Below are 24165 nucleotides of genomic sequence, written 5' to 3'. Positions count from 1 at the left end.
CGACGGCCGTGACGTCGAATGCTCCAGCAAGAGGGGGCAACCGGCACGCTCTCTCCTGCCCTGCCACTTGCCTTTCTCCACCTCTCCTCTCAAGAACACCTTCCCAACCATGAGAACACGTTTTGAGAGAGACGTGCGGCAGCGGGTGGCGGCTTGCGATGCCGATTGGTAAGCGATTTTGCAGCAAGCACGGTTGGCGAGTCAGTATCCGCCGAGTTTCGCCTCACTTCCTCTCTAGTTTGCGACACGGCCGCTAGATGCGCCAGTTTGCGAAAAATGCATTAAATTCATTATTTTTTGCTAGCCTCTGGCTGAAATGAAGGTTGTTCCAACAAATTTCAGCACCCAATCTTTCAATTGGGCCATTTATCTCGGCGGCGAAAATTTTGTTCAGTATCCCTTTAAGCGGGGTTTGCGGCAGGTACGAAATGTATTTGGCATGAGCCTGGCCGCGCATTGAAATGCCCGATAAGTGTACTGGGATGCATTAAAGCTATTTCTGACGTGGCTGTGGCAATTTGGCCGCTTGAGCGGAATATAAAAGCACGAATTCGTTTTTTTCGGACTGCCCGATTTTTCGTACTATTTCGTGGTCCCTGGGAAGTCCGAAAAATCGGACGTTGACTGTATATGCTTTAAATAAGAGACATACTTGACTCGTATTTGAGATTTCGATTATTCACATTCCCTGCAGCACAGCATTCGTTAGATGTGTTCCCAAAGAAATCTCATGTGCCCATGATGTTGTCATGCCTACATGCAAAAGGCAGGCTCAGTCAAAGGCTTCTTGTGAGGCAGAGATCGAGGAAATGGGTATCGCTGAAATTACGCTTATGTGCACTGGCCAATCTGTGCAACTAGTCTGCTAACAGATAAGGCAGTGCTCGAGGAGTTGGCTATACTACTAGACTAAAGCCACAAAAACGGGGAAAAATAGAAAGATGTGGTTGCAGTGCGATAATTTGGTGTGCAATGAGTGCCAAGTCACTTCGGCGTCACCTCTGTTTCCAGGCTGCTTAAAGGGAAGCTGAAGCACTTTGTAAAAAATGACGTTGGAATGTGTGTAATCATAGTTTGATCCCTGCTGAAATTGAAAACCAATGTAAGAGTTCACGGAAGTGAACACAAATAGCATTTCTTAGCAAAAAACAGTGGCTGCAGCCGCAGGGCTTCTTGAGGTGCCGAGCGAATGCAATGACGTCGTCTTCGGTGAGCCGCATCGTCGGCAACGTCCGCACTGTTAAAGCATGGCCTTCGCAATCGGTTCCACCAAAGCACGCAACCAGAACTAATCACGGAGGCCACAATTGAAGATACGACAGTGCTGCGCAGCTCCGCCAAAGCTACCGATGATGACTTAGTTCCGGTTAGTTCATCTCCACGTCCACACTTTCTGCGCGTTCACGTGGGCGGAGCTAGAGGAACTTTTATTTTGCGTATTTTAAAGCTCCTGCTGCCACAACGGCGGAAAAAGTCATGCCATTGTTGACATTAATGTTGGTCCGTGTTGTTTACTGACTTCTAAAACCACTTCAGCTTCCCTTTAAGTAGTGTACCTGTTCTGTATTGGACTAGCACCTGCAGTTTCACGAGCCTTGTGGGTAGGAAATACTAATGCCGTGTGGATTTTTGGTTGTATATCCAAACATGAAGGCATTCTTATGGCTATGAGCACCTCGGCAAGGGTGAAGCTTAAAGTTCCGAAGTAGATGAAGGTTTCCCACCCTGCAGGTCCGGATCCCGACACCCCTGAACACGAGTGGGGTGCAGCTGATCTGCATGAAGGGCAAGGCCAAGTACAAGGCCAGTGAGAATGCCATTGTGTGGAAGATCAAGCGCATGGCTGGCATGAAGGAGACCCAACTGAGTGCAGAGATCGAGCTACTGCAGACGGACGCCAAGAAAAAGTGGAACCGGCCACCAATCTCCATGAACTTTGAGGTCAGTCATGTACTAAGCATGTTGTTGAGTTTTGTTGATACGGTAAAAGGGAGCCGAGGAGTTTGCCTCGTAGCCAAAAGTGCCACTTGGAAGTAGGGTCACTTTATTATGCATCACCCGCCACGGTGGTCTATAGTGGGTGCTCGATTGCTGACCCGCACGTCGTGCGATCGATGGAGGCTAAAATGCTTGAGGCCCGCGTACTTAGATTTAGGTGCATGTTAAAGAACCCCAGGTGGTCGAACTTTCCAGAGTCCTCCACTATGGCATTTCTCATAATCGTATCATGGTATTGGGACGTTAAAGCCCACTAATTATTACTTTACTATACATCAGCATTGAGGTCTGTCTGAACACATGTAACTTAGAATAGACTGTAGGGCAAGTTGGTAATTCATGATGAAAAACAGCGCGACAAAACGTCGGACAAGGCGGAGAAAACTACAGGACAAGCGCATACTCGCAACTGAACTTTTATTGGAAAAAACGATTATATATATAAGAACCAAAAAACACATGTTCACCGCGAACAAAACCAGAAACCTCGGATGTGTGCATCCAGGTACCTTATCTCTGCCTTGTTTAATGCAACAGAAGGCTTAGCCACACACTTATCACCAGCTTTTAAATTTAAGAAAGCTTCATTGAGCTCGTGTGCCATCCTCTCCTGTCGGATGCGAAAGTGCTCGCCCGTCATAGGGACCAGACGGCACGGGAGCTCACGTCTAGCTCCCGCGGCTGGCGGCTGGTGCTTGTGATCGGCGATGTACGAGCGCACGTGAGTTACAGCTACGTCTGCGCTTTCTTCGCTCGTCATTTTTGCGACTGTTCTTGACCAGGCTTAGTGTCTTGTACGAAGACACGTGCATGATGTACGAAGCGCATACCGAGGACGAACAGATTCACGGTGCGACTTGCTTTGCGCCGGGCGGCAATGGTGGCGACCGCAATGACGACTCCGCTTCACAACACTTCTTCGGACCTCCAAAGGACCCGACGCAATTCAAAAGGCGTGAACAAGCTTTGCGTCGCAAAGATATAAAGCTTAGTGCCAAATGTAAGGACTGTGACGTCGGTTTTGAGAGTGACGACACTGTAAAGCACTATTGTCATGTTGTTGCTGGACAAGAAGTTTTGATCCCACGTGGAAAGTGCGAACTCGCGCCCGGTGCCGTGCCGCACTTGTTTCCAGCACTTCCACCCCACATTTCGAAGCCAAAATTTTCGGCACCAAGGCGCAAATCCCCAAAAAAAACGCACGGCGTCTAACAAGGCCTAGTGGCTACTTCTGAGGAGCCGCCAGAAATAGAACAACAAAACCAAAGGCAGGTGGGGCGTTTCCTCGCTGATGAGCAATCGACAGCAGGCCTCGTACGCTGGTTGATGGTATCGCATGCGCCCTCCTTGCGACGGAGACGGCCGGCTCGTTTCATTTCCGCTTCAGGCGCGCTCGTCGCCGGCGCTCGCGAGCTTTTACTCGCGGGTAGAACGTACGATGCGCGGGCTGATGTTACTATCAATTTGGACTTTATGCGGAAAGTGACGGCAACGGCGACGGCAAAAAACAGCCGAGAGTGTGCATATAATTGCTATCGCAATGAAGAAAAAACAGAGAAACCATTTAACTCTGACATGAGATGGATGACCAGCGAAGCTGTTTAGCACACGGCACAGAGGTGACGTGGGGAAGGCCATTTTGATATGTAAGGCCAGGCTGTTAGCGCTGAATACGCAATATGAATGCGAAATCCTTAGATGCCTCATCAAACAGGAAAACTGACAGGCGGCGTCAACACGAGTGATGCAAAAAGTTGTCACTTCATGACGTCATCATGACGTCATAGATCGGCAAAACTTGTGAGATCGCCAAAACTTGGGACGTCATAAACCGTGACGTCATCACATGACATCGTCGCTTTGCACTGCCTCGGTGATTGGTGCGCCGATCAAGTGCAAAACCAGGCGAAGTGCAGAAAGTCTGCAATGTCTGCGATCCCGGAGGTGGTGCAAAACCACGTTAGGTGCACGAAGCTTTCGGAGGGGAGGGGGCCAGGATCAATACATCGACTGAGAAGAGAAAGAAGATGGCTTTCGCCTTCCAGTGGCATAAGGGACCCTGTGATTTTTTTCTCACTGCTCCATACAGGGCACTAGGGGCTTTTCGGCGTACAAACGGAATGTCCTAGCCATATACAGCTACGCTGTAAAAGGAAAACAAAGTTTGTTAAATCATGCAGTCCCCTGCAGGGGCATCGCCAGAAATTTTTTTCGGGGGGGAGGGGGTTCGACCATACTTTGAACCGCCCTCCTGGCTATGCCCCTGGTCATCTGTTGAATGCACTTTCGGACACTTTCCCGGCAGCTCGACTTGAAGAGGATCTCCACCTTCCAGGCAATCCAGCGCATGCGCAAACGATACTCTGGAAGCACTGCGAGAATGCTCTTGCTACAGCAGACAGAGGCCTGAGAAAGATGGGAGTGTCAATATGGCTTCTTGAGGCTAGCTAAGTGACGTCATGTTGCGCCCAGCAATACCAGCAATACAATCGATCGAGAAGAAAAAGAACCTGGCTTTCGCCTTGGCGTCGTCTTACAAGAGTGCATTAGAGACAGTGTAACAAAAGCATTGAGGCACTGTTGTACGTCGCGGCTTTGTCTACCACGTCTTCTGATAACCACATGGATGTATTTATAGTGTTATTTGAGAAAGTGCAATTTTATTGATCCAGTATTCTGTTTATTTGGTAGCGTCGAAAATAATCCTTGAAGAGGTTATTCCAGAACACTCAACTGTATGACGCCCCCTTTTTTTTTTTGCCTTATCTAGTGAAATATGGAGTGCTCCTGAAGTAATTTTTTCCATGAGATTTGCAATGAATCGAAATACTTCGAGCCTTTCATAAGAGCCCCATGATTATTCAGGTGTTTTGAATGTAAATGCAACTTACCGTAAAATCCCAAGTAAGCGCCCCCCCCCCCCCCCTACGAGGAAAGATAATCGGACAACGTTTGGAGGGGGGGCCTCGCTCTGTCATGGACCGAAATTCAAGATGGCGGTAGAAGGGCCTCTAAGAAAATGCACAACTGTGGTTCTAAAGAAATGATTAATTGAATACGTATGCATTTACTTGTTTTACTGAACTGGGGAGAATCCTCGTTTGAAATTTCATGTGTTATGACAAGAGAGTAAAGTTGTTCTTCAACTTTTCCGAAACTTTGTTAAAGCTCAGAGTGCAACCCCGAAGCATCGCACTGTAAAAGTACTAAGGAATTGCGCACATGTCGAAAGACTCTCAGAACTTCGATTCCTAGGAACCGCTTATGCAGGATTCTTGTAGCAGAGAACAGGTTAAAAAAAATAAGTGGCGGGAGGGCAGGGGGGAGTTTGCTCAGTCATTGGCGCATATTTCAAATCTCCCGAAAAGAGGAAGGGGGTGCTTGCTCGGGATTTTACGGTACTTCTCCAATGTACTCCACGATGTGAAATTAGCTGCTCCAAAGTGCTCCAAGATGCAAAATTACCTGCTACAAAATGCTCCAAGATGAAAATTTTTGCTGCTCCAAAGTGCTCCAAAATGAATATTTTGCTGCTCCAAAAATTGCTACAAATCAGAAGTACTGGGTAGCATCACTGAATGAGTGCTGATTCGATATGGCAATGTGAGTCGAAAATGTCCAGAATATACATTCGCAACTTAGTGAAGTCCCTCGTTCGAACTCAGAAATACTTGCATCTCGATGATGGTATCCGACAAACGAATCTGTTTTCTCGTCAGCACTTCGTTTCCATGCTGAAGAGCTGTTCCATCGAAGCGCTTGAGGGTACTGCCATGTTGCACACAAATAGGAACAAAGTCGTTGCGAGAGCTGGTGTACGTAAGGGATAGGCTCAAGACGTTCCCGTGGTTCACTCCCATTTTGTCTGGCTGCTAGGCCGCCAGTCCTCACCTCCTTCACCAGACTGTCCAGCACGGACGTAATCAGCGGTTCAGGAAAGCCGGCCAATTTCAGGCCTTCAACTTGGCCTTTGACGCTGTCTCCTACAAGGTGCTCGCACGACTTAGCAAGCGCAGCTCGCAAGCAGTTTTTTGCTATCCTTCTCTTTACAATCTTTGAATGGGCCGAATTATATCCCAGGATCGGTGTGGTGAGGGTCTCAGGTTCACGTCAGAGATGCCTAATGAGGGATGTTTACAATTTCTAGATCTGCGCATTAGCTTTAGTGACCACATTTGCTGGGAATACCGACCTCGTTCCAAAAAAATGATCCTGGGATATAATTCGCTCCATTCAAAGGCTAAGCCAAGACAAGGCTTGTCAAGTGAGCCACGCCACTCGTTTTGTTCCGTGCAAAACCGCAGTGGTGTTCCGCTGTCCTGTGGCCGCTGTTGCGTAGGCCCAAACGGCCGTTGCATTAACGTAAGGCTGCAGAAGTCAAAGCACTGGCCGGTGGTGTGCGGCACCTTGCCGACCATTGCAGGAGATGTTCTTGCTCTCCGTGCTATGAAAAAACGTCAGTGCTGCGCAGCGCAGGGGGAGAGGGAAATGGAGCTTTGGGCGTTAAAAAAAGACGCTTGTGTCAGCAGTCCCTCCGTGGCTCTCTGACAAGGAACTTGGCTATCTGGAAAGAGGCTGATAACTCATCTTTGTTGCTGAGTTTTTCAGTATTAACACGACCTTTGCGCACATGCGCTCTCCAAGTTGTCTATATATACCTGTATGTTATGTGTAATAAAGTTTCGTTCAAGTCTAGCGTTGTCCTCTATTCCTTCTTCTCGTCCACGTCTTTTTCGCTAGTAAACGTGTCATATTAAAGATACCAACTAGCCCAACTTTCCGCTTGAAAGGGACACTAAAGAGCAAAATGATTTTTCTCATATTAGTAAAGTACTCTTTCACGATACGAAAAACACCACGCTTGCTGCGAGAAGACTCTTAGTAAGCGAGAAAACTCGCAAAAACAAATTGTGGGTGGCGACGCCACCTTAAAGCTTCCGCTCCATTCGCCGTGGCGTCATATGTTTTGACGGCGCCTACTAGGGACTACGTAGTTCCTAATCGGTAAAAATAAAGTGCACTGTCCTCTGAGGGGGCCATAGACTTAACATACCAAGTTTGGGGTAATTTTGTTGAGCCATTAGCGCCAAAATACGATACACTTTGAAATCCATGACGTCACGCGGGGAGATTTCGGTGCGAAATTTAAAAATGGAACTTTGAACTTGATTTTCTCCTCTAATAATAAACGTATGACGCTGAAATTAACAATCAGAATTCTCAGAGTACAATTTATCGATCTAGGCGATTCCTTGTTCCACTTTAGTGTCCCTTTAAATGCGGATCATTTCTTAGCGAACAACATTGCACTTGTATTCGGACGCTATATTCCAAGCATTGCTCGACCCCGGAGGAGTACGCTCACGAAATTTACGTACGATATTCACATCATCGCATCGTAAAGTGCACTTCATTTTGACAATACTGACGTCTGGGCTAGAAAGTGAGTGATGACGTTACGTCAGTCCACAAGTTACCCTTTAAACGCCAGTGTAGTCGACGTGCCTGGTAAAGCCACGATGCGCACACAGCCATTACGCTTACAAAAACACGCCGATGCACCTCGTAATGGTTGGCTGGAAGCCAAAAAATTTGCCGTGGCTTAGCTCGGCTATGCCAGGATATACATAGCGTTAGCAAAGGTTCAGCTGATTATTCTTAGGTTTCCAGATTGTCTAGGATTATTAGCCTTCTTCTGTTCATTCTTCGTACGCTGAACCGCTAATTCTCGGCTCTTCTGTGCCGTTGAGCAGCATTTGCGCTCTCCTTCTCCATGGCGTTACCCACCTGCAAACGCCTGTCAGAGGCGCTATCAAGCGGCTCCAGCGCAGTCTCAGACGGCGACTGCACAGCGAAGGCAAATAGCTGTGCGCACGCTGGCGCCAGTGTGTCTGCCATGACTACGACGTCACTCCTCTCGAACGCGCAGACCAGCAGCGGCGAGCCGCGCACGGCGGTGACTGAGAGCGCGTGAGATGCCGGCTCCGGTGAGCCAGCTGTGTGACATCACTGATCCTCGCGCATGCGCAGCACGGCTCATGAGGATCCACGCGAAATCGGCTCCGGCTAGGCAAGTGTAGCTAACGCTACAAAAATGCAGCATACACATCTACTCGCTCTTTGCTTCGCATGAAACCGATTGCCACAAGGCGTGGGATCTGCCCATTTTTTCCCCAGGCATTGGGCTACCTAGCACGAATGCGGCCATTGGGAGACCAAAACAGAAAAGGACAACACGAACGTGTGTACACGGCTAACTAAGCCTATTGCGCAATTCAGCCTAGTGTTTGCTAAATGCAGCATTTGGCAAATGCCGCCTCACAAATGCTGTGAAACGGTGCTAAATCTACTCTGGACGGTCTTGCTTCAGGTGTGCTACAAAAGGCAATTTTGCCTGTTCCCAAGACTGCTCACAAACCCATGTAACTTGTTCCACCACTGCGCAGGACGCGTGAGCAGTGTAATTACCGCAAGAGCGCAAGAAACTTGGTCATCCTGCAAGAAATAATTGCTATGCTTTCTCTGCAGTTATGATTTTGAAGAGTTCTTACTGTACTTCCGTCTACGAGAAGGCTGTTGCATTTGGCCTTAAAGGACCCCAGACACCAAAATAAAACCTCGAGATGTTTGTGTCGTTTGACTTTCCCGTATACGGGGGCACTTCTGACCGATTATTAGTGGCAAACGTTGCCTTTAAGACATCTTAATTTATTTTTAAAGTAAGCGTGAGGGCTCGTTTGAGTTCGCTGCACCTCGCGACATCCGGATATAACGTAGATCGAGGCCCCGCATGACGTTCCACGAGTAAAGCAAGTTTGTTTGTTTGTTTGGGTTTTATTGGCGCAAAAGCTACTTGGGCTATGCTGCACCAAGAGCAAGGTGTTAAGGTGCTAGGTATAAGGATGAATCCGCGTTATTTAAAGTTTGTTCAGATATCCTATGTCATCTAGAAACTTCATGACATTTGTGAGAGGCACTAGTGGGTCGTCTCCTAGAATTAATGATGGGTGTAATGGGGTGTGGGTCTTGTATAATTGACTGAAGTGTTTCTGTTGCAGTATTTCGTAATGTGGACATGTAATTAGAATGTGCAAGACTGTGAGAGGAGCGTTACAATTTTCGCATGTGGGCTGTGCTTCTTTTGTGAGTAGGTGACTGTGCGTGAGGTGTGTGTGTCCTATTCGAAGTCTAGTTAGGATGACCTCGATGAAGCGATCTTGGTGATGGCAGCTTTTCCACTGTCCTAATACCGGTTTAATGAGGTGCAGCTTATTAGTGCAGTTTGTGTCCACTGGGTCTGCCATTTGTCATTCAGAGCTCCGCGAATGGTGCGAAGCCCATCCTTCAAAGGTACCTTTATATTTGATAGAGTTGCACGTTTGGCATTAGCCGCGCACCTGTCCGCCTTTTCGTTTCCTGGGATCCCAACATGACTTGGGACCCAACAAAAACGGATTGAGTGGTTCGGATTTACGTGTAAATGTGTGTGTAGAATGTCGCCAATGAGAGGTTCTTGTTGAGATCCTGCTTTCTTGTGACTGCTTTCTTGTGTTTGTCTGTTATCGCATTTTGCATAGCTGTCCACAGGGCGTAACTTTCAGCTGTAAAAACAAGTATTGTAAAGCAAGTAAAGCAAGTATTGTGGACGTCACAGAAGGTTTGCGGGGCGCACACAATACCACGACTGGCACCCGGCGAGGTCTATTGTTCCTCACCCCTCTCGCTCTGTTGTCGGGCTGCTCTCGGGGTAGTTTTCGTGAGGGGACACGCGCTTAACAGCTTGAACCCATACCGAGGCACATACTTCTAATCTACCGCGCGCGGGGCCCCGATTTGAAAACTGCGCTCCAACGTCACCACAGCTTGTGTGTACACAGCCACCTGGATCATCGGCGCCGATCCAGGCGGCCGTGGTGTGTACGTGATCTTTGGCGCCCAACCCGCATGGGGCGCTAGTTTCTTATGGTTTTTAGGCGGGCGTTTCGAAGTGACACTAAAATGGTCACAATTAACTACGCTAGAGTTATACGATACGTTAGAACATTTACGATTCAACTTGGGGATTACGAGACAGTTACAAATTACAGTAAAAAAGTCACAAACAAATATTTTGCTTTCAGGGGTCCTTTAAAGGGACCCTGAAACGGTTTTTTGAAGTTTTGTCAGCGTTTAGGCAAGAGCATCCCTACATCATTCGCGCCAGAAATTAAGTGGCGCACCGTATACCAAGGCCACTACGGACAATTATATATATATATATTGCTACATGTAGGCTGCCGGAATTCATATTGTCGACGCGCGTGTGCGCCCGACGAAGAGGACGAAAGTCGCTAGCTGCTCGAGCTCGGAGCCGGACTGGTCAGCGCTACAGCCGCTCTTGCAAATACATCTTGTGAATAGCGACTTGTAAAAGCGACTCGTCACTCACGTAACTCACGTAACATATTTGGTGGAGGTGGAACGTTCCCCGTCCTCACCACGCAGCTCCGCAGTGGCCGCGTCATCCAGCCTCTCGCCATGGCTTCCAATGACAACCCGTCCCCATCTCCATCTGCGGCTCCTACGACAACCTTTGTCGCGGTCCCCACCCCCCGCGATCCCGGGACATTCTCCGCGCAACCTGGCCTCGACGTCGACTACTGGCTTCGCCTGTATGAACGGGTCAGTCAAACTCACCGGTGGGACCCTACCATGATGCTCGCTAATGTTCTCTTCTACTTGGACGGAACCCCGCGCATCTGGTACGAGACACATGAGACCGAGCTCACCAGCTGGGAGACGTTCAAGGAGAAGCTACGTGACATCTTTGGGAACCCGACCGGTCGCCACGCAGCTGCACGACAAGAGCTCGCTACCCGTGTACAGTCGCCTACTGAGTCGTATGTCTCCTACATACAAGAAGTGCTTGCTCTTTGCCGGAAAGTGGACGAGGCAATGCCCGAAGCTGACAAAGTGGGTCACGTTTTGAAAGGCATCGCGGACGACGCTTTCCATTTGCTGGTCTACACCAACGTCTCGACTATCGACCGCATCATTCAAGAATGCCGCCGTTTCGAAACGGCCAAAAGCCGTCGTGTGCACCCTCAATTTTCTCGGTTGCCAAACACGGCTGCCACGTCCACCTGCTCCGATTCCGCCGCTACACCGCCCTTTGAGCAGAGTGTGACGCGTATCGTTCGACGGGAACTTGAAGCGGCAAGTCCAGCGCCGTTCCAGCCCTCTCCATTCGACCATGCCACTATACAACCAACCCCCGCGGTCTCCGTTATTCAGGCGGTCGTACGACAAGAATTCGCCAACCTCGGGTTCCCTGTCGCCTGCCCCGTCTCTCGCCCCTCGTCCCGACCAATGCCTATGAATGCATCTCGAAGTGACCCATTCGTTCCTCCACGATCTCGCAACCCAGCGGAATGGCGAACTCCCGACGACAGACCCATCTGCTTCCGGTGCCACCGCGTTGGTCATGTCTCCCGCTACTGCCGCGCCACTTGGACGCCGCCATATAGGACCCAATTTTTCTCGCCTTCCCGCCCATATGAAGATCTTCGCCGGTATTCGCCCAGCCGTACAGACCCTACTTGTGACACACCTAACAGCCGCCCTCCTGCTCGTTCACCGTCCCCTCAACGCCGTCGTTCCCCGTCGCCCCAACCACGCCGCCACCCCTCGCCGCCCAACTTTGCATCGTACCCGACGGAAAACTAGATCGTGCAGCTCCTGGAGGTAGTGCTGCATCATCTCCTTCTGAACCAAATCCTCCGTTGACGCTTCCTACGAACAAGAACCTCATCGATGTGCATGTGGGCGGTATTTCTTTGACGGCTCTAGTCGATACTGGAGCTCACGTGTCCATAATCAGTGCTCGTATTTGTCGCCGACTGAAAAAAGTCCTCACGCCTGCTACTACAAAAGCTGTACGCGTCGCCGATGGCGGAACTGTTCCTGTCACTGGAATGTGTACAGCTCGTATAAGCATCGCCGACCGTTACGTTCCTGTCCTATTCACGGTGCTCCATAATTGTCCTCATGACCTCATCCTAGGGATGGACTTCCTATCGACCCATTCTGCCCTGATAGACTGTTCCGCTGGTACTCTTTGCTTGGACCTTCCTCTTCAGCCAGATATTCACCCCGACCTTCCACACAGCCTCTGCACCACGGATTTCATCCGCCTACCGCCTAAAGCCCTAACATTCGCCGAATTAACAACGACTTCATCCGTGTTGGATGGCCACTACGTCGTCACGCCGATTACTGATGTACTTCTGGCACGTGACATCACTGTGCCTCACTGCGTCATAACTATAGCCGCTAACCGGGTACATCTCCCCGTCATAAATTTCGGCTTCACGAAGCAAGTCCTCCCTCAAGGCATCTTAATCGCGACGTTGCATTCCTTAGCCGATGACCACGTCACCTCTTTTGCAGCAGACGTATGCTCCAATCTTCCTTGTCGCCCACCCGATGCCACAAGCCTCGACATGACATTACGCCCCATGATTGCCCCAGACCTCCCCCCAGCGCAATCAGCCGCCCTCATCCGCCTTTTGGCTTCTTACCGCGAGATCTTCGACCTTGACAATCGACCACTCGGCCAAACTTCTCTTGTGCAGCACCGTATCAACACAGGTGATGCTGTTCCCATTCACCGTCGACCGTATCGGGTGTCCGTATCGGAGCGCCAGATTATTCAAGAAGAAGTAAACAAGATGTTAGCTAAAGGTATTATTGAGCCCTCATCGAGCCCTTGGGCGTCACCCGTCGTCCTGGTTAAAAAGAAAGACAACACGTGGCGTTTCTGCATCGATTACCGGCATCTAAATCGAATTACGAAAAAGGACGTGTATCCTTTGCCCCGCATTGATGACGCTCTCGATTGTCTCCATGGCGCACGCTACTTTTCTTCCATAGACCTTCGCTCCGGTTATTGGCAGATTGCCGTGGACGAGAAAGACCAAGAAAAGACCGCCTTCGTCACTCCCGATGGCCTGTACCAATTCAAGGTTATGCCCTTCGGTCTATGCAACGCCCCAGCCACGTTCGAGCGCATGATGGACACTCTGCTACAAGGGTTCAAATGGTCAACATGCCTTTGTTACCTAGACGACGTCCTCGTATTTTCACCTACATTTGAGACCCACCTTGAGCGTCTGTCGGCTATTCTCGACGTCTTCCGCAATGCTGGCCTCCAGTTGAACTCGTCGAAGTGTCACTTCGGCCGCCAACAGATTACAGTGTTGGGCCACCTCGTCGATGCTTCTGGTGTGCGGCCGGACCCTGAGAAAATTCGTGCCGTCACCAGTTTTCCAGTACCCCAATCCGCCAAAGATGTTCGGAGTTTTGTGGGACTCTGTTCCTATTTCCGGCGGTTCGTGAAAGACTTTGCAGCAATCGCTCGACCACTTACTGATCTTCTAAAGAAAGACGTCCCATTTTCGTGGGGGTCCACTCAAGCTGCCGCCTTCTCTCACCTCATCACAATTTTGACGACGCCACCTATATTGGCCCACTTTGACCCATCCGCCCCGACTGAGGTCCGAACTGATGCCAGTGGTCACGGGATCGGAGCCGTCCTCGCCCAACGTCAGCAGGGACACGACCGCGTTATCGCCTACGCTAGTCGCCTCCTTACACCTGCGGAGCGCAACTATTCGATCACCGAACGAGAATGCCTTGCTCTTGTCTGGGCGGTCTCCAAGTTCCGTCCATATTTATATGGCACTCACTTCTCCGTAGTCACCGACCACCACGCGCTCTGCTGGCTTTCATCATTAAGGGATCCCACAGGTCGACTTGGTCGCTGGGCTCTGCGACTGCAAGAGTACACTTTTGCAGTGACGTACAAGTCTGGACGCCTGCATCAAGACGCCGACTGCCTATCTCGCTATCCGGTTGGCGAGTCGCGCACCGTCCCTGACACCGACGCTTGCGTGTGCACCGTTTCCCAACTGACCCACATAGCCGACGAGCAACGCAGTGATGCATCCTTACGGGCTATCATCGAGTGCCTTGAATCCTCACCTTCGGACCGATCTCATCGCTCGTTCGTACTCCAGAATGGTACACTTTACCGCCACAACTTTCATCCAGACGGACAACCCCTGCTGCTTGTTGTACCCAAACACCTCCGCTCGGCTGTACTCCACGAACTTCACGACGTTCCAACTGCCGGTCACCTTGGTGTGTCTCGCACATACGACCGAATCCGCCGTCGCTTCTATTGGCCAGGTCTCGCACGCTCCGTCAGACGATACGTCGCGGCGTGTGAGAAATGTCAACGCCGCAAAACACCGTCGACGCTTCCGGCTGGGTGCCTTCAACCCCTCGACATTTCGTCCGAACCCTTCTTTCGCGTCGGCTTGGACCTACTCGGCCCTTTTCCCCTGTCTTCTGCTGGCAACAGGTGGATAGCTGTGGCCACAGACTACGCCACACGCTACGCCATCACACGAGCTCTTCCTACAAGCTGCGCCACAGATGTCGCCGATTTCCTTCTGCGCGACGTGATCTTGCAACACGGTGCTCCACGCCAGCTGCTCACGGACCGTGGCCGCACATTTCTATCGAGAGTCATAGCGGACATCCTGCGTTCATGTGAAACGCGGCATAAGCTCACTACGTCGTACCATCCGCAAACGAATGGCCTCACGGAGCGTCTGAACCGAACCCTAACCGACATGCTTTCAAAGTATGTTTCCTCAGACCACTCCGACTGGGACCTTGCTCTACCGTACGTGACATTTGCCTACAATTCCTCGCGCCATGACACGGCTGGTTACTCCCCATTTTTCCTGCTGTTCGGCCGCGAACCCACATTGCCCCTCGATACAGTCATTCCGTTGCCAGCAGCTCCGACCACTGAATACGCCCTGGACGCTATCAGCCGGGCCGCTCATGCACGCGAAGCCGCTCGTACTCGCCTTCTGACCTCCCAAGAGAACCAACGCCGTCGGTATGATCAACGACACCGCGACGTACACTTTTCGCCCGGTTCTTTGGTTCTGCTGTGGTCTCCGACCCGGCACGTTGGCCTGTCCGACAAACTGCTCTCTCGGTACACAGGGCCATACCGAGTGCTTCGTGCGGTGACTCCCGTCACCTATGAAATCGCTCCTGCTGCCCCGTCGTCTTCATCCACCCCGCATGCCAGCGACATCGTACACGTCGCATGCCTGAAGCAGTACCACTCGCCCAATGACGTTGACGTCTAGATGCGCCGAGACGGCGCCTTTGCCGCCGGGGGTTATGCTACATGTAGGCTGCCGGAATTCATATTGTCGACGCGCGTGTGCGCCCGACGAAGAGGACGAAAGTCGCTAGCTGCTCGAGCTCGGAGCCGGACTGGTCAGCGCTACAGCCGCTCTTGCAAATACATCTTGTGAATAGCGACTTGTAAAAGCGACTCGTCACTCACGTAACTCACGTAACAATATATATATATATATATATATATACATATATATATACATATACACACACACACACACACCCTCCTCCTCACCCCTCCTTGCACTCTCAACTCAGACACGCTGGCATCGCCGGCGATCGCAGCGCCGTCATACGAGGGTGGTCCGATAAGTACTTAGCCTTACCGCGAGAGCGCGACGCTATCGCACGGGACATATACTGACATTGAGTACACTCTCTTAGAGGGACACACGCAAAGCTACAGTGGAATCGGGCTCGCGGTTTTGTTTTGACCGTTTGAGGAAGCAGCTGATTTTCGTGTGTCCGTTAACAATAGGAAAAGAGCAATATCGGTCGGTGATTCGATTCTTGTTTTTGGAAGTGAAATAGCGCAGCGAAGTCAAAGAGCGACTGGATGCCGTCTACGGTGAGTCTTCTCCTTCGATGGCAACTGTCAAAAATTGGTTCGAGTTTAAACATGGTCGCACGTCGGTTTTTGATGAGCCTCGCCCAGGGGCCCCGCAAACAGATACCACGGCCGATAACGTGGCAAAAATCCATGACCTCGTATTGGCAGACAGCCGACTGAAGGTGCGCGAGATAGCTGAGACAGTAGGCATCTCAAAAAGACCGCGAGGGTCCTATCCTGCATGAAATTTTGGGCATGAGAAAGCTGTCGGCGCGATGGGTGCCGCGTTTGCTCACTCCGGACAACAAGCGCGTCCGTGAGACCACTTCAGAGCAGTGTTTGAAGCTGTTTAAGCGTAATCCGAAGGAGTTCCTTCGTCGTTTTGTGACCGCCGACGAAACATTGATCCACTGGTACACACCAGAGACCAAAGAACAGTCGAAACAATGGACTGCACCCGGAGAACCTGCTCCGAAGAAGACGAAGACTGTCGCATCGGCCGGAACGGTGATGGCCACCATTTTCTGGTATTCTCAAGGTGTGATCTTTGTCGACTACCTTGAGAAGGGCAAAACAGTGACAGGACCCTACTACGCCGAATTACTGAGCAGATTCCACGCCGAATTGCGAAAAAAACGGCCACATTTGGTGAAGAAAAAGGTGCTCTTCCACCATGACAACGCGCCAGCTCACATTTGCGCCGTCGCCACGGCCAAGTTGGTCGAACTGGGCTACGAAGTGGTGCCCCATCCAGCGTATTTTCCAGATTTGGCCCCGAGTGATTTCTTCTTGTTTCCCAACTTGAAAAAGTCACTCGCCGGACAAAAATTTGAGTCGAATGAAGAAGTTATCGCCGCCCCAGAAGCCTACTTTGCAACTCAGGAGAAAACATATTTTTCTGACGGGATCAAGAAGTTGGAGGATTGCTGGTCAAGTGTATAGAGTTGAAAGGGGACTATGTTGAGAACTAAATCGACACCATTCCAAAATTTTCGTTTTTCTTTTGAAGGCTAAGTACTTATCGGACCACCCTCGTAAGCGCATTCGACGGTTTGAGCTTCGCCCAGTCATGGCCTCTGATATTGCGTGCCAACAGGTTGCGCGCAATCTCGGGGGCCCAGTGTGCCTGGCAGCACGCTGCTCGCGGAGTGGTTAATATTTGCTCCGACAGGTGCCGCCACACTACCAGTCGGTCTTATTTTATTCTCCTGTACGGCGACAACCTGCAAAAGCATGCGGACAAACAAAAAGAATTCGATAACGATCACCGATAGGCGTAAACTCGGGCAATGTGGTTGTCTTCAGGGGTGAAGTTACAGCCGCAGACACGTGGATCGTGGCGTTGAACGGATAGCGAGAGCGCGACGCTCATTGCAGCGACGAGCTGAAGGGATTCCGCTCTCCAGATGCCTCACAAACATTGCACGATGTCGCAGCTACAAGTCACCAATTGCGAGATATGTGGTACACAACACGGCTAGGGCAATTCATTGTGTTCAAGAAAAGAAACCTCGAGATAAACACTGTCGCTCAGCTCACGTCAACACGGAGCACGTTGTAACACAGGCAGACGACGCTCGTTGCCCACAGGAGGTTCAGTGACGTGGACTGGACATATCCAATCAGATAAGCCGCCTGCGTGACGTCGCGCTCCCAGTGCCACACGCACTGGAAGTGGGGGGGGGATCACAGCTGAGCCGCTGTGATCGGTGGCGATTCGCAGCTTTAAAGCCTTGTAATAAATTACACAGTTTACGCACAGAGCTTAAATCGGCCTGTAAATGATCATTGGGACTTGCTCTACCGGCCCAATATGTTCGTACAAAATCGTCAAAACCGTTTCAGGGTCCCTTTAAATAAAAACGCCGCAGCTATTTCACACGCGCGACTACTATTGGCTACTCTTTGCTCAAGTATGCTATCTTGTCTAATTTCTTGGCGATTTTTCGCGTCTTCGACGTGGCAAGCAAACAGCTTTTTTATGATTGCTACGTAAGTCCTCTCCGTTTCCACAGGTACGCTTTTTCTTCTTATGCAACTAAAGTGTCAGCGTCACCTACGTAATTCACGTTTTTACATGTGGTCTGGAAGCTCATTTCTCTTGATGACAAACCCTCTATAATAGAGAACTGATTTTTTATTTTTTCAGCTATGTGTGTATTGTATGCACGGTACGCCTTCACGGGTGGCGCGTTAAGCACTGCGTGGTTTACACGGCTCCAGTCAAATGAAATCCTGATTTATTGATTGAAACAACCTTAATGAGGTCCTGTGTGACGCGCCCTAGCGCGCGGTGGGCTGCTCCCACGTCGGGACCGCCAGGCCATGCCAGTCGGCCGCTTCGCGGGAAACAAGAAATATTGCATATCAGTCGCACTATTCTTTGCCATATCGTGCCCATGTAGCCCGCGTCTGGCACGAAGTGGTGCCGTTCGTTGTGCATTTTGAGCACGAAATCGACATATTGCAGTGGCACACAAGCGTGCAAAAACGCCAATTTAAGCACTTTAATGGAAGCTGAGTCGTGCGGACACCGAGAAATTGAAGACTCCATTTAAAATATTCGTCAGTCGAAAAAAAGAGGCGGAACAAGATTCCACGTTACAGGCTACGCTTGCGAGCGCTCTAAGTTGGCTATTTCGTGAAGCCCTCTGCCCGGCAACATGCGGATCCACTGTGTGGGCCCACACAGACCGTTTAGACAACTGGTCAGGACTGCATTCCTCAGCAGTCCTCGGGCGTCCTTTCAGGCACATCCATCCGTGGTATGTGTGACCAGGAGTGTATTATGGTCTCGTGATAGCAGCGCCTCATTAAAGCGAACTCTGTGGATGGTTAGATCTGTAGCGTCTGCGGGGCCCCAGCACAAAATCTATGGTCGGTGTTCATTGACATAGCGCGCAAATTTGTTGCTCGGCCGCTTGATGTACGCGTTCTGCGATTATTTGCCTGCCTAATAGGTAACAATTATTCACTACGATGGGGCATCAGTTGCATCGATGAAATGCGCTGTGCACGCGTGCGACTGCTGACAGAATGTTCTCTTTTGTTTAAATGCCTTGGTCGCTGGCTTTTTGTTAGGTAGATTTTTCCGTTTTGAATTGCGTTTAGGCAGCTCTTATAGTGCAATGCTGTCCTTGTCAATAAATACGTCAGTGCGTTCAGATGTTTTATATTGCGTTGAAGCCAGCAGGTGGCAACCTTGCGTGTAGAGTGCCTGCGATGGATGGCTACTCTGTAACAGTAGCCTTGTCTCCTCTTGCAGTATGTTACACTAGGGCAGCGTTTCTTTTTGCACGCTAAGAATATGCACCAATGAGGCTTACCTTATTCTGACTTCAAGTGCCCCCCAAAGTCTACTTTGTTTGCTCCAAACCTGTTCGAAAGCACAATTTGTTCGACTCCAAAGCACCTTTTTTTTTATGCCGCAAAAGAAGCGTCATGTGCTACACTGGCTTGACCAGCATTGAATTGAGTAAGCAATACCGGAAGTCCCACAGCGGAAGTTTTCTTGGTCGCGCCGTTCAGGCTTAGGCTGTTAGCAAACAGCGAAACAGTCTGTAGTAACTAGAAACAGTGCTTTTGGCCGACTGGTTGTTTTAACAGCTTGCTGCTGCTGTCCTAACCTGGCGTGCATGGTTTCGCCCACGCAGGTTCCCTTTGCGCCGTCTGGGCTCAAGGTTCGCTACCTAAAGGTTTTTGAGTCGAAGCTGAACTACAGTGACCATGACGTGATCAAATGGGTGCGCTACATCGGGCGCAGTGGCCTGTACGAGACCCGCTGCTGATGACTGGGTCGCCTGTGGGACGAGCACGCCCTTCTTCCTCCGGGCAGCGAGTGTTGCATGTTAGGTGCCCCAGCTGTGTTGTATAAAAGTGTTGCTGCGGAGATTCGTTCTTGCGCCCGGCGTTCACTGTGTTTACTGGCCTGGTTGTTTCCCTCGGTGCCGATGATGCAGAGCTGCTTTTTGTCCCCCCTCCTCCGGTGTTTTTGCTTGCATGCCGCATAATAATAAAGGTTTCCCCAAAGACATATACCGCATTGCTTTGCCTTCGCAACGTCCCTAGACAGCAGGGTGGCGTAACTTTATTATTATTTGCCGTACTACCTGCTACGCAGCACTGCAATCGGCGAGAGCCCACCCTGCATTGACTATGGCATTCTGCTGCTGGGGAACATTCCCAGCTTAAAGCAGCGGAATGGGAATCAACTCAGAATGTTTGCTTTAGGTGCATGCAGAGGCAGTGTAAATGGGTCATTTGGTTTCTCGCTGATGAGCTTAAAGAGGCCATGACACCCAATTTTAGATCACAATCTGTGTTATGTGGGGCAATCCTTGTGCCTTCACAAAGATCTGGCGAAATTTTGGCGCATTTGGTCGAGCACTTAATTTATAATTGAATGCTTTTAGAAACACGCAAGCGGCCCGATTCCGGCAACACTGGCGCACTCGCGAGCCGTGACGTAACAAGCTGCATGCTGGGCAAGCGTTAGTATTCCGGCGAACGATTTTGTTATGTGCTCAGCTCCGCATGCAATCGAGCTATTTCATTTGTTTAACTTGACATTCAAATTGAAAGATTTGCAACGGCTGAAATTTTGATAGAAAACGACGGCTCCGCTCAATGCAGCACATGACGTCACATGCGCCATAGCCAAATGAAAGTCGCCGGCGGTGGAAGGGGTTTTAACCGGAGACTTCTAGGCCCAATTTCCACCGAAATATTCTGTTGCATTTCGTTTTCCATATATATTGTTACGGGGAGACGACAGAAGGCTGTATTTACAGTATTGACACAAGGGATAGAGGTGACAACCAAGATGGCGAAAAGCAGCAACGAACACGTCCTCCTTCTCTTCGTCTTCTAGGTAAGCGGCCCATAACATTACCCGCCGGCGGTAGAAGCACAGACTCGGTGCGCCCAAGCAAAGACTGTTGCGAGGATGGTCACTATACACACGCGTCGGTGGGTTCCGGTAGGTGATAGGGCTTCAGACGGACAACGTGAACAATGTCGGTGCGGGGCTGAGTCGACGAGGACGAAGACAATGGCTCGATTTCATACGTCACGTCGATCACTTGGCGGCATACACGGTATGGTCCGGTGTACGGGAAGAGGAGCTTTTCAGAAAGCCCAGCACGTCTTGCTGGAGACCAAAGGAGGACAAGAGATCCAGGAAGAAAGTGGGCGTTTCTGTGACGGCGATCGTAGCGAGATTGTTGGCCCGCTTGAGATTCGGTTAACAGAACACGCGCAACTTGACGTGCATGGTCGGCGCGGGCAATAGCTTCTTGAGTGTACTCAGTAGGTGGGTACATGGAAGGCGGCATCATCGTGTCCAAAGGCAAGACTGGATTTCGGCCGAATAAGAGAAAGGCGAATAACCAGCCGTCTCGTGCCGGGACGTGTTATACGTAAACGTGACAAAAGGCAATGTTCTATCCCAATCTTGGTGGTCGGCCGACACGTACATTGCTAGCATGTCGGTAATGGTCCGGTTCATCCGCTCCGTCAAGCCATTTGTCTGTGGATGGTAGGCCTTGGTTAGCTTGTGTTTCGTCGAGCAAGACGCCAGGATGTCGTTGATGACCCTGGAAAGAAACTGCCTGCCACGGTCGGTCAAGAGCTGGCACGGTGCCCCGTGTTGGATGACGTTATGGAGCAAGAAGTCTGCTACGTCGGTCGCACAGCTGGTTGGAAGTGCGCGAGTAATTGCAAACCGTGTAGCATAGTCCGTGGCAACGGCGATCCATCGATTTCCCGAGACAGACGTAGGAAACGGACCAAGCAAGTCGAGGCCGACACGATGAAACGGCTCATATAGGATGTCGAGTGATTGAAGACGGCCAGCAGGCGGGAGTGTAGACTTCTTCCGGCGCTGACAAAGGTCGCACGAGGTCACATAACGGCGTACCGACCTATACATTCCTGGCCAGTAGAAACGACAGCGTGCACGATCGTAGGTGCGGGAAAATCCGAGGTGCCCCGCTGTCGGCACATCATGTAGTTGGCCAGAACAGTCGAACGAAGGTGTGCCGGAATCACAAGCAAGAGGTCAGGACCGTCAGGTATGAAACTGCGACGAAGCAAGGTTCCATCACGTAGCATGAAGAGACTGAGGGAAGAATCAGGAATCGGTGAGTTGAGGCCGTCAGTGATCTTGCGGAGAGTCGGGTCACGGCGTTGCTCAGCAGAGAAGTTGAAGAGGTCAGTTATTGTGAGCACAGATGGAATGGTATCGTTGAGACAGGCAGTCGGCGTCCTGATGCAAGCGACCAGACTTGTAGACGACAGTGTACGTGTACTCTTGAAGTCGCAATGCCCAACGACCAAGGCGACCAGTGGGATCATTCAGAGAGGACAGCCAGCAGAGGGCGTGGTGATCCCCGACAACGTTGAAGGGTCTGCCGTACAGATAAGGACGAAATTTCGCGACGGCCCAAACAAGTGCGAGGTACTCTCTCCGTTATTGAATAATTCCGTTCAGCTGCGGAAAGAAGGCGGCTGGTGTATGCAATAACGCAATCCTGACCACGTTGATTTTGGCCTAGAACAGCGCCAATTCCATGACCACTGGCATCGGTACGTACTTCAGTGGGTGCAGAGTCGTCGAAATGGGGCGATGTGAGTAGGTCGACGAGATGAGAAAAAGCCGACGCTTGGGCAGGACCCCAAGAGAAGGGGACGTCCTTTTTAAGAAGGCATGTGAGGGGCTGCGCAATCGCTGCAAAATCTTTAACAAAGCGGCGAAAATAGGAGCATAGGCCAAAAAACGACCGAACGTCCTTGGAAGAACGTGGAGTGGGGAAGTTCGTAACGGCGCATTACGATTATGACAAACCAACAAGCCCAAGTCGACACCCTCCTCAGGTCGTATACCCGCAGCGTCAACAAGATGGCCCAGCACGGTGATCTCGCGGCGGCCAAAGCGGCATTTCGAAGAGTTGAGCTGAAGACTTGCGGTGCGAAAGACTTGTAAAATAGCCGACAAGCGTTGTAGGTGGCTTGAGAACGTAGGTGAGAAAACGACGACATCGTCGAGGTAGCAGAGGCATGTGGACCATTTGAAACCCCGAAGGAGGGAGTCCATCATGCGCTCAAATGTTGCGGGTGCGTTACACAACCCAAAGGGCATGACTTTAAACTGGTAGAGCCCATCCGGTGTAATAAAGGCAGTCTTCTCCCGATCATTTTCATCGACAGCGATTTGCCAATAGCCTGATCGAAGGTCTATGGAAGAAAAGTACCGTGCGCCATGAAGAGAATCAAGGGCGTCGTCTATTCGCGGCAAAGGGTAGACGTCTTTCTTGGTGATCTTGTTAAGGTGCTGATGGTCGACGCAGAACCGCCAGGTGTTGTCCTTCTTCTGTACAAGAACCACAGGGGACGCCCAAGGACTCGAAGATGGCTCGATGATGTCCTTAGCGAGCATCTTGTCGACTTCCGTTTGAATGACGCCGCGCTCGGTAGCAGAGACACGGTAAGGACGTCGATGGATGGGTCTTGCGTCCCCGGTATCAATACAGTGGGTGACCAGAGATGTTTGGCCAAGCTGCGGCGAAGCGAAATCGAAAACGTCGCGGTATGACGCCAACAAAAGGCGTAGTTCCTTGCTTTGGGAAGGGGAAAGGTCCGGGGCAATCATGTCGTCGAGCGGGTCATCAAGTGTTGCGCTAGCAGCAGGGCTTCCTGAAGCCGGTGGTGGAGTATCAATGGCTAGGGCCACAGGGTCGTGTGTGTCTAAAGGTGATATAGTGCCCAGTGTGATACCTTCGGGAAGCAACTGTGCGCAACGTCCAAAGTTGAGTACAGGTATACATGCTTGGTTGGCAGAAACAGTCACAAGGGAGTGGGGCAGAACTACACGTCGTGTCAGAAGAACGTCCAAGGAAGGGTAATCAGGTAGTCGCCATCACGGACAGGAGGTTCCGGGGTGAATGAGACGTAAGTAGCTGTACCTGGGCGCAAGCGAACCAACTGGACAGCGCATAAACGTGGTGGCGACGCGACGTTGAGGTCAGGCATAGCCGGAAGCTCTAACTGTAAAAGGCCAGAACAGTCGATAAGGGCAGAATGCGTGCTCAGAAAGTCGTGGCCGAGAATGAGGTCATGGGGGCACTCGTCCAGCACAGCAAAGAGAACTGAGGTCTTGTGGTCATCGAAGCTCACACGCGCAGTACACATTCCAAGAACGCGAGGTGTACCGCCGTCGGCTACACGAACAACAGGTGATGAAGCGGGCGTCAGGACCTTGCGAAGACGGCAAGAAAGGTGAGCGCTCATTACGGATAATTGGGCGCCAGTATCGATGAGCGCCGAAACAGGCACGCCATCTACTTCTACGTCCA

The 24165-nt window shown here is 50.8% G+C and overlaps 1 protein-coding gene across 1 annotated transcript in view; it reads left to right on the top strand.

The window, feature by feature from the left end:
• Positions 1 to 19613, top strand: part of LOC119391018 (AP-2 complex subunit mu) — a 93506-nt gene extending 73893 nt beyond the window's left edge. The window contains exons 7-8 of the mRNA XM_037658724.2: positions 1732 to 1941; positions 19468 to 19613. Coding sequence (XP_037514652.2) covers positions 1732 to 1941; positions 19468 to 19602 — 345 coding nt within the window. The 3' untranslated portion in view covers positions 19603 to 19613. The remainder of the gene's footprint in view (positions 1 to 1731; positions 1942 to 19467) is intronic.
• Positions 19614 to 24165: the final 4552 nt, after the last annotated feature.

Source organism: Rhipicephalus sanguineus, chromosome 4, assembly GCF_013339695.2.
Source record: "Rhipicephalus sanguineus isolate Rsan-2018 chromosome 4, BIME_Rsan_1.4, whole genome shotgun sequence".
Classification (NCBI taxonomy): domain Eukaryota; kingdom Metazoa; phylum Arthropoda; class Arachnida; order Ixodida; family Ixodidae; genus Rhipicephalus; species Rhipicephalus sanguineus.
The sequence above is the reverse complement of the archived record's forward strand: the minus strand, read 5'-3'. Positions and strand labels throughout refer to the sequence as shown.